The sequence below is a fragment of the Muscardinus avellanarius genome (assembly GCF_963383645.1).
Source record: "Muscardinus avellanarius genome assembly, chromosome: 9".
NCBI classification, from domain to species: domain Eukaryota; kingdom Metazoa; phylum Chordata; class Mammalia; order Rodentia; family Gliridae; genus Muscardinus; species Muscardinus avellanarius.
Genome location: NC_137795.1, coordinates 48,607,050 through 48,620,617, shown reverse-complemented (window position 1 = coordinate 48,620,617; position 13,568 = coordinate 48,607,050). Strand labels below are relative to the sequence as shown.

The following is a 13,568-nucleotide window of genomic DNA, read 5'->3' as shown; positions in this document are numbered from 1 at the left end:
GCTACATACTTACTTACATGGAAATTTGTCTGCAGTATTGCATCTTAAGGATCCGGAGTTGTTTGCATCCTAGTTTAAGGTCTTCAAGGATTTGGTCAGTAAGCAGGATACAACCAGAGATATCCAAAATGTGCAAGTAATGGCATTTTGCTGATAACATCTCTATGGCTGAGTTGGTGATCTGAACACATAGTCAAAGTAAGTACTAGTTAGTCAGGTAAACTATCCCACGGAAGGATGGTGTCTATCAAGATCAAGGTGTGAGCACACTGGGTGTCTGGGGAGATCCTTTCCCTCATACTTTGCAGGTATCTGCCTTCTTTCATATTATCATATGGAAGAGAGTACTCTAGTCTCTCTCTCTTCCTTATAAGGACATAATCCTATAGCAGGCTCCATCCTCAGGACCTCTTACCTCCCTGACACTGTCACATGGGCAGTTAGGGTTTAAACATCTGACTTTTGGGGATACACAGGCATTTAGCCTATAACAAGCAGAATCAGAACCATAGCAGATTCTCTTTCATCCAGCTTGCCCCATGAGGGGCCAAGTCAATGGTTTAACTCTGTTTCTTAATTAGGTTAGAGTAGTAAACGATCGGCCACAAGTGGCACCAAGAGAATTTGTGACTTTGCTGTTATTTTAAGAGCCCTGATTTAGATGAGAAACTTCATCAAAACTTCCTTAGTGGTACCTATAACACCTATGAACTACTATAGAGAGGCACTTGGCTTTGAACTTAAAATCTACTCCAAGGCCTTATCATATGTTTGGAAACATATGTTTAGTAACAGATTATAAAACTATCCCAAAATTAATCTGCAAACAGGATCAGATTACTATGAGAAGGGTCTGGACATCTCTGATGGATTATATGTAAGAAAGTGGAATAGCTTGGTCTCTTTTACAGACTTGTATGTGAGACAGATGTTTGGAGGCAGAAGGAGAAAGGTCAGCAGATACCACAAGGTCCATACAAATTTCACTCTAGGAAGCTGTGCCGAGTGTTCCAACATGTTGCAAGTTTGTCCAGATGTCCTGCAGGGGTAATTCTACTCCATTTCTTGGTTTATTTCACTTAGGACCTAACTTTTGAATTTATAGTTGAGCTGAGCCTTGCTGCAGAATCAACTAGAGTACTCTCCCTAAAGGAATCTTTTTCCAACTGGATTTAATTTCTTATTGTATGTTTGAATATTCTAAAGACATAGATCATGAGGTTTGGCTCTTGTTTTTCAACATAAAGTTATTAGGAGAATTATGCAGAAAAGCCTTTCATTTGTTATGTACTTTTAAGTTTGGGAAAATAGATGTTGTCATTGTCTAAGCATGCCCTGTTTCCAGATCATACTCAGAACTAAAGTTCAGCGTCACAGCTAATTCTCACAAAATGCCTTCAGACATTCCTGCCATACTATATGGGTCTCTGAGGATCTGATGTCATTGAACAAAAAGAAAATTAAAAAGTCCTTAGCATCGTAAAGGAAAGGAAGGATAATGAAGTGATGGAAAAATCCAGGGCAAGTAGAGTTCAGAGGAGTAGTAAGTTTTGCTTGATGCTGAGAAAGCTGAAAAAAAGCCTGATATTTTCTATAAATTGGAAGCTCATTCTTCAGAGGATTAATGGACTGAAGGCTGGGAACGGTAGATGGAGATGACTTTACCATATTCTAAATCTCAGAGATGAGGTTCTGGTCCCAGCCTTGTTGGGCAGGGATTATGTTAATTCCCATTCAACTCCCTTTGACTCTCTGGGAAAATGTTTTGGCTTATTTTTAATGAAGTTTTTTCCATATTTTAGAAATAGTATCAGCACAGTACCCCCAAATTAGCAAAAATAGCAATGGAGAAACAATTAAAAAAAATTATCACCTTAACATCATGGTTTTTAAGATTCTGAAGTATTTCTTAATGTAACTTAAGTTCTAGCAAATTGTTATGATATTTAATATGAGCTGGGCTTGGTGGTGCATGCCTGTAATCCCAGTACCTGGGAGGCTGAAACAGGAGGATTGCAGGTTCAAGACCAGCCTTAGCAACTTAGTGAGATTCTCAGAAACCTAGTAAGATCCTGCTTAAAAACAAAAAATAGAGCCAGGCATGGTGGCACACACTTATAATCCCAGTACTTGGGAAGCTGGGACAGGAGGATTGGGTTTGTAGTCAGCCTCAGCTACTTAGTGAGGCCCTTTGCAGCTCAGTGAGACCCTGTTTCAAATAAAGAATAAAACTAGGCATGGAGGTGTAGCTGATAGGTAGAATGACCCTGGGTTCCATCCCCAGTACCAAAAAAAAAAAAAAAAAAATTAAAAATGGGCTAGTATTTCTTGGAGATAGAATGCCCCTGGATTCAATCCTTGATACTACACACACACACGCACACACACACACACAAAAAAAAAAAAAAAAAAGAAAGATACCCAATATGCAAAACATCTGTCCTAGCCCCCTACTTCTTGTCTTCTTGGAATACGTTGTCCTATGAAGAAGCTCAGCTGGGCTATTGGAGGATGAGACCATGTGAAGCAGGTGGAAGCTGTCCCAACTGAGACCCTCGACACCAATCAGCTGTCAGTGGAGCCAACAGTTGGGCACAACCTTATCAGCGGGACCAGCCCTAATTACTAACCCACAGGATTGTGGACAAGAAAAATCGTAGTTGTTTTAAGCCACCGGATTTTGGTGTGACTGGTTGTCTAGCAACAGATAAATGATACCTTAGTCAACACTGTGTGCCAGGAGTCTCACCCTTTCTAATACATGATAAAATACCATTTGTTACTCATTTCTTTTCCTTGTAACCATTTTGAACCTTCTAATTGATTTTCCTATGATCATTTTTAAATGAGTTTCAAACTAAGTTCAAATTCAGTTTTATTCTAAACTGTTGAAATATAAGGTTCAAAAGGGTAGGACTGTCTTGGGGAGTCCCAGAATAGGAATATATCTTACTCCTCTCCCTTCACGCTGCAAGTCTGTGGAACCAGAGTTATATCACATGACTAAATATTGAGTCATCTTCCCAGTGCCCTGTACCCTTTCTCTCCTAATTCCCCCACCCTCTCTCTGGAGGGTACTAAGGATGAAACCCAGGGACTTTATCTCTCCAGGCTACACTCCCAGACCTATTTTATATTTTATTTGGGACCAGGGTCTCACTAAGTTGCTGAGAGCCTGAGTAGCTGAGGCTGGCTTGGAATCTGCACCGTCCTGCTGTCTCAGCCTCCCAAGTACTGGGATAACAAGAGCGTGTGCCACCACGCCCGGCTTTAATTCCCCCATCTTTAGAATGACAATAACTGAAAACAGACAGAAAGTGTTCACTGTCATCTCCCTGATGTTATTAAAGCTCTGGAGTCATTTCTGATAACAAGCACTTGAGGTCAAGCGCCTCACTGGATTTAGTATGAGGAAATGCTGGCCATGCCCTGTGGGGGCTTTAAGGCAGAGCTCGGGGAGAGCAGCAGGGCTCCGTGAGCTCCTCGGGTCCGCTGCACCTGCCAGACAGTTCTCCAGTGCCGTGGACCCACCCAGTGCTCTTCGTTTTCTCCCTTGTAGTTCTTAAGGGTAATGAGAGCTCAGCATGCTGAGATGGGGGACTGGCTGGACCAGCAGAGGTCTGTTCCTCTCCCTCCTGGAAACAGGATGGCCTTCACTGCTTCAGCTAAGCGGGACATTCTTCCCCAAGTGTTTTCTGGAGTCCCTCCGCTGTGCTGCAAGTGAAACGTGCAGTTGAGACTTCCTCCACCCCTGGCAGCTCTCCTGGACCTTGGAGGCCCTGTTCTTGATGAACCTCAGGCTCCTGTGGGTGCTTGCTGCCCTCTGTAAGAAGAAACTGCCTCATGGAACTTGTTGCATGGAGATCTCACCAAACCCAGGCGAGCTGCAAACCAGCACACAGTGGCCCCTCCACATCGCCTGCCCTTCCCTGGCAGGCAGAAGTGCAAGGCCAAAGCCCTAGCCTGTTTCAGCTTACTTTTGCACCCATAAACATGTCTTACATTCTGTCATTGTTGTTCAGTGACCCACTTTTTCTCTTTTCCCAAACCCCTATTCATTAATAACTCCTACCACAAATCATGTCATGAGGATCAAAGATGCAGGGTTTAGCAGCACTTAGTGTGTTGCTGAGGCTTTTGAACTGGGTCTCCGGCAACCAGACTTTTTCCTGATTGGAGCTTAGGTTTGTTCTCCTCGGCATGTCAGTGTTGGGGGATATAAGGTCATAGTAGTACTGACTGTGGAGGTGGGGTGGCCGCTGGGGAAAGGAAAGCTGGCCTTCCAAAAGACAGGTAAGATAACCATTCCAAGCTCAACTGTGGGCTTTGGGGGAACCTTGCCTTGATAACAAGCTACCCACTCATGTATTTATGGCTCACCAAAAGCAATGTTGTAAACTAGGCTGGGCCACTGGAGGTGCCACGAGATGAGTAGAGGAATATTCAGATTGGTCCAAATAATGGCCGCCACGTCTTCTGAATCTAGACACTTGTCTGACCCACAATCTGACCAGAACATTCAGATGGTAAAGTTAAGCCCTTTAAATTCTTTACTTTGGGATTCTAAAATAATTAACTCCCCTTCCTTTTTCTCCCCCTAGACCTCTGATGCAGAGTGGTGCATTTCATTGTATTTTATGGAACATCTCCTTTGGTTCCATCGCAGCTTGGAGAAGGAATTCCCACAGTTTTCTTCTTATCAAAAAATAATTTTAAAAAAGATAAACGCTCCCTTGCCCCCTTCTCCTATTCCCACTGGAGTCTTTCCTTTTCGCATTCTCCTAAACATCCCAGTGCCCATCTTTCCTGCTTTCCAGGGAGTCACGGGTCACACGTGTGCCCCCGTGCTGGCGAAAGCAAGAGCCCCTGTGAGCTGTCAGTGCCCCTGCTGCAGAGTCCCCAGGTCAGTGCTGCCAGTATTCCAGGTCCCCTTGACCCAGCTTCTTCTAGAGCCAGGGGATGCTGACCAGAAAGGCATCTGGTTTCCCTAGTTCTAAACAAGTATACTATTTAAAAAGATTTTTGCTGTGAACTTTCTGGCTTAATTTCATGGTTTAGCACATCTTTCCTCTACTGCCTACTCATCCTTAATATGGCACAATTAGCTGTGGAAGACCAGGGAAGTTCCAGCAGCACTCTCTTAATCTGCTTGCCACAGAAACTAAACAAGACACAGACTTGAATATGTGGCCCAGCTAAAGTGAGGGGCACCTTGAGAGCTGGGGTGATGCTGTGTAAATAAAAACCCATCAGTGTGCACAACAGAAGAAAACAAGCTTGTTAATAACCTTGTGGGTCCTGAGGATTGTTTTTAAGGATTTAAAATTTTCTTCCTTCTGCTTATTTTGCCATCTTTGAGTTTTTCCTGTTAATTTGTTTAGCCTTTATCTTACACGTTAGAGATTTTCATTTGTATCCAGTAATCCTTGACTATCTGGACGTTCATGATTAACAGTGGAGGACTAAAAACTATCTGGAATCTCTGAGTGTGCCGTGTGGAGTTTCTCTACTGTCAACTTTGATGAAGGATAGGCTGGGGGGATTATCTGCTTGGAAATCTCCAGTGCTCGGATTTCTAGGTCTTTCATCCTGGGCTAGCCAGGATCTCCAGAAAAGAGGCTTCTAATTCCCTGCCTGGAGAAATGGTCCTGGCCACCATATTCCGGATGCTGAGCAGGAAAACATACTCTGGTGTCTCAGCACTCACACTCACACATGTCGTCTTCCTCTTCCTCTTGGACCCACACTCACAAGTAAGCACAGTGGCTCCCAGCCCAGCCATCCTGTTTTACTGTCTCTAGAATAGTGGGTCTCTATTGGGAGTAAGTTGGCTCCCCAGGAAAAATTTGACAGTGTCCCAAGATATTTTTGGTGGTCAGGGCTGAAGCTGTAGGGGGTGAGGTGCCACTGATCTGGTGTGTAAAGGGCAGAGATGCTGTTGAAAACCCAATGAGCCAGGCGTGGGGGCGCACGCTTGTAATCCCAGCATTCCGGAGGCCGAGACTGGAGGATCGCGGTTCGCGGACAGCCTCAGCTACTAAGGCCCTCTGCAACTCAGTGAGACCGGTTTCAAAATAAAGAATACAAAACCAGAGGATTTAGCTCAGAGGTCGAATGCCCCTGGGTTCCATCCCCAGACCCGCAAAAAACAAACAAACAAAAAAAAACCCCACAACAATGCACAAGACAACCACACCCACCACTGCAAAGAGGCATTGTGTCTCCATAGTGTCAGGGTTGAGAAACCTGCATTTAGAAAATGAATCTCCAGGCTTCTGTCTGGGCAAGGGAGGGGAAAACACTGGCCAGAAGGTATACAGGAGGAGATCTGGGAGCCTAACTGCTCTCCAGACTCTAACTCAGTCTTCCTCACTTTAGCTCCTTCTTAGCTGAGTTCCAGAGGTACAAATGCTGTCAAATTTAAAGATTATTGTGTAAATGAGATTTTTTTCAGCTGTTTCTGGTCTGCTAAATCTGTCTGTCTGTCTGTCTTCTTTCTTTTTTTTTTTACTGGTGCATTTTAATCATATATTGTGGTGAAGTTCAGGGTGATAGAGCCATACATGCACAGGGCACTCATTGAACCCTCCCCCAGTTCCCACCCCATTCCCTCCCCAGCCCCCTTCCCGTGCTGAAAACAGTGTTGGGCGTCAATAAATGTGTGTGTGTATACCATGTCCATTGAGGCGTTTCCCTCTTCAAATCTTTGGTGGCTCTATTTTCCTCTCCTGTTTTTCTTATCCACATGGTCCTTGCTCTTCATCTGCAGATTTAGTAGTAGTTCAAAAGGAATAAAATTTTATGTGTAGTTCAATCTACCATGTTAATCCAGAACCCAAGATTTCTGTTTCTTGACATGGAGATATGTCTCCAGTAGGTTAAGAGAAAAGAAAGTAGGTTTAGTGTATTTTGGAAAGTATGACTTTATTTAAAAAAATACAAAACATAAACCTTCTGGAACTATTTCTAACTTTTTGTACTATAGGTATTTACTTTCTCCTTTAAGCTTTTATATGTAGTCCATTTTTTACAATGAGTATTTCTTTTATACACAAATGTCAAGAAAAACCAAACACTCAAAAATAAGACAAAAATGATTTATGATCTTTCAGAATCATAATGGAACATTGATCAACCTGAGGAAATTTCAAGAGAATTATGTCTTTACTTGACATTCTACTTACTATTGATTAAGGCCTAAACTCAGGGAAGTTACATGCTAACACTTTCTATTTTTGTCCAGGAGATTCCCATCTGGTAGAAAGTACAACCTTAAGGTTATGGTTGTAGTGCCTCGCTTAACCAGTAACCTATTCTAGATCTAACCTGACAATCACAACCCAGCATTCATCCTTCAAGTTCTCTTACTACCAAGTTCATGCGAATGCTCTATGCATTGGCCTTATTATTTTATTGTTCTCTCATTCATGAATTCAATAGATCTTTGATATGTGTTCATATTTGTATGAGAGTTGTGTTTTAACTTTTTGAAAATTCTACTTTGACATAAAGGAATTCCAAGAGTTATTTCAAACTTGAGGATAGGAAAAACAAATTTATAATGAATGCCTTAGACATGGCAAAGAAGACCAGTCTTAAGATGAGGCCAGCCCAGAGAGCTGCCCTGCCTGGGTTCTTTGGCAGTGCCTCTATCTGACATGTCTCAGCTCTGACCGCGGCACATACCTGAGGACAGCCAGCAATGCTGAGAGACGTGAGGTAGATGCAGTAGATGGTCACAGCCCTGATGATATCGTCTGACAGCTGGGAACAGAATGAGACGTCCAGGTGTTCCAAGATCGCCGAGCTTTTGCAAAATGCCTACAAGAAAAAAATTCCAGGGTCAAAGGTTTTTTTTTTTTTTTTCTTTTCTTTGTCTTTATTCACCTTTTGTGTACATCTATCTAGAGCCATCTACTCATGGCAGTTTATTTAGTATACATTTATACTGGAACGTAGATGTTGCCATCTTGTTGAAACAAAGAAAACATTAAGTCCAAAATCTCTCTCTCTTTTTTTTTTTTTTTTTTTTTTTTTTTTTGCGGGTCTGGGAATGGAATCCAGGGGCATTTGACCTCTGAGCTATACCCCAACCCTATTTTTTATTCTGTTTATTTTGAAACAGGGTCTCACTAAGTTGCAGAGAGCCTCACTAAGTAGCTGAGGCTGTCCACAAACTGCGATCCTCCAGTCTCAGCCTCCTGAATGCTGGGATTACAAGTGTACGCCACCACGCCCGGCTCAAAATCTCTTTAAAGTAAAAGATATTTACACACCAGTTCACTGCTTAGTAGAAGTCAAATTTCTACTAACAAAAGTTAGTTTTCCTGAAGTCACTTCTAATGAAATTTGGCTTGTGTGGTCACTAATTAATAGATTTTGTGTTCAGCCAAATGAACAGGAAAAGGTGAGGTTCAATGACAAAGACTCTGGAGTTGACCATGGAAGCTAAAGGAGAGAACATATTCTTTGAGTTTTAATTTCATTTCTACTCTTTAATACCTCTGAATCCTTAGCAAGTCCCTTAACCTTTCTGAGCCTCATTTTCCTCGTGTGTGTGTGTGTGTGTGTGTGTGTGTGTGTGTGTGTGTGTGTGTTGTATTGGGGATTGAACCCTGGGGCATTCTACTACTGAGTTACACCCTCAGCCCCGTTTTATAGTTTATTTTGAAACAGGGTCTCACTAAGTTGCTAAGGGCCTTGCTAAGTTGCTAAGCTGGCTTCAAACAGGCAATCCTCTTGTCTCAGTCTCTCGAGTACTGGAATCACAGATGTGAAGCACCATTCCTGGCTCATTTTCCTGATTAAATTAAGGAAAATAACAGCTACTCTCTAGCATTTGTGTGTGTGTGTGGGGGGGGGGGGTTTACTGGGGATGGAACCCAGGGGCATTTTACCTTCAGGCTATACCCAAGCCCTATTTTTCATTCTTTATTTTGAAACAGGGTTTCATTGAGTTGCAAAGGGCCTAAGTAGTAACTGAGGCTGTCTGAGAACCATGATCCCCTGTCTCAGCCTCCCAAATGCTGGGATTACGAGCATGTGCCATCACGCCCAGCTCTCTAGCTGGGTGTGAAGATATTTTAAAATGCCAAAATGTTCATATGAAATTTCTAGGGCTATAAGAGGACCTTAAAGTCATTAAAAATTCTTCCCTTTATATCAGTATTTCTTAATTTTCATTCCCCTTTTTTTCGTTAAAAAACAAAAAGCAAAACAAAACAGTTATAAAAGAAACCATAAGGAAATAACAGTTAAAAATTTACAACTTTGCAGTTAAATAAGAACAAAGTGGTCCACAAAAAGTAACCTTAACAGTAATTATAAAAAAAATACTAAGAAATCAAGACAAGTAGAAATTAGAAACTGAGCAATTCAAGATAACACCTCATAAAAGTTTATTTGTGAATGTGTGTGTGTGTGTGTGTGTGTGTGTGTGTGTGTAGGAAAAGACTTTCCCCCAAACCCAAATTGTAAGAATTACAAATATATAAAGGTCAATCACACCAGATACTTTGCCCCATTATAAAATAGTTCACATTCTTAGAGTACTAATAATTTACCATTTATTTTTGCAATGCTATAGGATTACAAGTTAAGTATTCCTCATTGAACTACATGTAATTTTCCTCTCAGAATAGAGGCAAAGACTTGGGCTATTGGATCAGTTCATGGCCACCAGGCTGACTCTATAGGTAAAACCACTACTATGCCCACTTCCTAAGTAAGATTGGAAAGAACCAGTTAGCCATCTTTCTTTAGCAAGTTCATAGAAGAGAAAGAATTTCCAAGAGAGGCACTTTAACATAGCAGGTAAGACTAGGACTGTGGCATCAGAGAGTGGGGTCAGAATTCTGGCTTTGCTACTGCTTAGGTTATTGAACCTCTCCAACCCACAACATCTCATTGGGTAGAACGATAATAAGACCTATGCCAAAATATATGAGTGATATGATATATGTGTGTGTGTGTGTGTGTGTGTGTGTGTGTGTGTGTATAAAATATGGCTCCTAGCATACAAAAATCTCTAGCCATCTGTAATATGGTATACTATATACAGTGTTATTTAAGAGGCAATATCTAACACACTGGTGAGCTCTGGACACAGTAAGCACTATATGACTTTTAACTTGTTTTACTTTGGCAACAGATATACTAAAATTAGAACCATTCTGACAAGATTAGCTTGGCCTGTGGGAAAGAACAACTTGCAAAGAAATATATTTTTCAGATGAAAATGGTCAAGAGAGCTATTGTACAACATAGTTACTATAGCAAATAAAATATATTGCTGAGAGTTAGATTTTAAAAATTTTTATCACAGGTAATGACATTATGTGAGATGATAGACATATTTAATTAACTGGATGTAGCCATTCCACAATGTATACATATATCAAAACATCATGTTATATACCATAAGTACATATAATTTTATTAATTAAAATCTTTCAAGTCATTAAAAAATAAAGATGAATGATAACTATTTGGGGGATTTGTGTATGACACTAACAATAACAAACATAAACACTTTTGGAAAAACCAAAAGATAATTGGTTTTGAACCTTGAATCATCTTTTTCTGACCACAACAGATACTGGTGACTATTCCTTCCTCTTATGGCTGATAAATGAGCCTGTTATAAGTGTCTACCAGATAGTTAAGGAGTCCATTTCAATAATACAAGAATATTCTTGTGTTATAAGGAGCAGAGTAATACTGTTTTCTACTTAGAGAATGGATAGAGTTATTGGAACCATAGAAAATTAATAACAGAAAAGAATATTTAAATTATAAGAATAATTTATTGAATGATGACCCGCTTTAAAGGGGGGTTAAAAGCTAATAACATCTGTCTTTTGACTACCTCAATCACTTCTACTTTATGCCTTCTGAAAAGTTCTAATGTTCTTTAAAATTGGATGTCTTCGAGGTTTTAAATTAAATAACTTATATACTGATTGTGAGGTCTACGATACACTCATGGTGACATTCTCTATGGAAAACCTGAGGCACAAAGATTGGTCCAAGGTTTATGCTAAGTCAGTGGCAAATCTGTGAGCTAAAGCCAGAACTGTTCCTTCCTGTAATCCATATTTTCCTCCAGGGACATGCAAGTGATATTAAGTACTTAAGTCCACAGGCGTTTTAACATAATCACTCACAAAGTCCCATTTTTCTCCCTACAGATAAAATGATCACATTCACTGACTCCAGGGATACAGAAATCATCCATCTATCAATGCCATTGGCTTTCTTTTTTTTTTTTTTTTTTGAAAAATGCTACACTAAGCTTCTTTCCATTCAAAGTCATTTACAGGGAGGATAGAGAAGAAAATGCAAAAATTATCAAGTTTGGCTTTTCTATATATATCAACCAAATTTATGGTGGGTTAACAGTCTCAAAATAAAGTTCCAAGTCTCCTAGTGAGTTAAATCATTTCTGTTTTCTGGACTGACTTGCCATGAGGAGGTTTCATGACTGCATGCCTAAATCAGGTATGTAGAGGAGACTGACTTTCACTCACATTTGTTGACTGTCTCTGTGGCTTCTGCCAAAAACCCAATTTACTCCACCTCGACAGGTGGCCACTCCCAGCCTCCACAAAGCTCACTTCGTGGTTCTTACTCATGACACATTCCTTGCCTCATTAGAGACCAATTCGTTCTACTGCAAATGTGGTGTCTTTTTTTCCCGTCCCATGTCTGTTGATAATCCTGGAAAATATTATGCTTTCAAGAACCAATTTTCATAATAAAGACAATTTTTTTTTTGCAGTACTGGGGATGGAATCCAGGAGTATTATACCTTTGAGCTACACTCCCAGCCCTATTCTTTTAGTCTTTATTTTTTGAAACAGGGTCTCACTGAATTGCTTCAAAGGTTAAAAATGCAACTTCCACAATATTAATTTATAAGTCAAATTCAAAACTCCAGTGTTGTGGGACTCATATCCTACTTAGATGGCCTGGTTCCCACCAGGCATCATAGCAGGTGGGAGAAGTCATGGCTGTGGAGGGTGAGATGGAGGGTGTAGTGGACACTACTTGCTCCATGTTCTTGCTGCAGAAAGCTGCTGACTAGAAGTCTCTCCCATGAAATGATTCGGACTCAGAAATGATTATTTAGAGAAAATTATTATATTTAATATTTGGGGCGACTGGAGAGGAGATAGCACAAATCTCCTGTCCCCTGAAGCCAGCACTTTTCTTTTATAAAAGGTTCAAACAAGGCATCGTAAAAAATGATTAAACACACGAGCCAGCAAATTGTCATGAGTCAAGATAAGGAGAGACGGCAAGGCAGTCACGGGACAAGCCTAGAGGAAGGATGAAACATTTCTGGTAGATGGAGAAGATATCAAAGCCTGCACTCATCAGTTCCATCAGGTCTGTTATAATTGTCAGCTTGCTTCACATTCTACCAGCCAGCGAGTATTGTGTACAATAGCTGAGACCATCCAAGATGGCAATCTCAGCTGTGCGGGCCAAGATGGCTCCCAATGGGAGAGGGGAAACCAAAATCAAAACCAGTGGAGCTTGAGGCCCCTCTGGTGAGACATCATTCCTGTATTCCCACTGTCCCTGCCAGGAAACCAGGCTGAGCAAGCCTTGGCTGTGGCACACCCTTCGGAGGCGCATCCTCTTTTTCTATATGAAAAGCACTCTGTGAAAGGGAAAAGGGGCAAGGCCAAGACCCAAACAAAGGATTCCCAAACACACATTCATAATCCAATCTGTTTCAAAATGACATGGTGATATGGGGGAGAAGATGAGCTTCAAACCAGCTCAACTGTGGATAGCCCCGCAAATACTTGCCTAACCTCTCATGTGGCAGAATGTCTCTTTCAAATTCCCATTGCTTTTTACCCTTTACATTCTGTTTTATTTGTATATAGCTGTTTGTGTATGTCTCACTTCTGCATTAATTGCAGCTTTCTGAGGGTGGAACCCATGTCTAATTATCTTTGTGGACTCAATTCCTGGCCTGCACATTCGTTCAAAATGTAAACGTATTCCAAGAGAAAGGAATGCTTCTCAGCACAGGAGTGAGGAGGATGAGCTTCTGTGGTGATACATGACCTGCAGAACACGAAGTCCAGTCCTTCCTATCACTTTGCTCAGTAAATGCCAGAGGCAATGAACCTACTGGCCAGACTTTAAATCCTGCTACTAGAAGTTCTGTGTCTCTGGATAAATTACCCAACCTCCCTATGCTTTAATGTTCTCCTCTGCAACATGGAAATAACATGGTTCCTGAATATGGAGCCTCCTTAAGGGAATTATTGGAGAGATGGAGTTAACATGAATAAAGCAATTAGCTAATTCCAAGGAGCACATAGTAGATCATCATTGAATATTATTTGTGATCACCTTCCCTATGGGTCCGATTGCCAAAGTTTTAAAATCATGACCACCACAGTAAATATATTTTGAGGGCCAGACTCAGTGTCACATGCCTATGATCCCAGTACTTAAGAGGTTGAGGCTTACAGGTTTGAAGCTAGCCTCAGCAATGTAATGATACCCTGTTTCAAAATAAACAGTAAGCCGAGCGTGGTGGTGCA

The 13,568-nt window shown here is 41.1% G+C and overlaps 1 protein-coding gene across 1 annotated transcript in view; it reads right to left on the bottom strand.

Moving 5' to 3' along the window:
- The window catches only part of FBXL13 (F-box and leucine rich repeat protein 13), a gene marked incomplete at both ends in the record, with an annotated part of 242,481 nt that overhangs the window by 4,477 nt on the left and 224,436 nt on the right, over positions 1-13,568 (bottom strand). The window contains 2 exons of the mRNA XM_080701187.1: positions 18-181; positions 7,687-7,821. Coding sequence (XP_080557313.1) covers positions 18-181; positions 7,687-7,821 — 299 coding nt within the window. The remainder of the gene's footprint in view (positions 1-17; positions 182-7,686; positions 7,822-13,568) is intronic.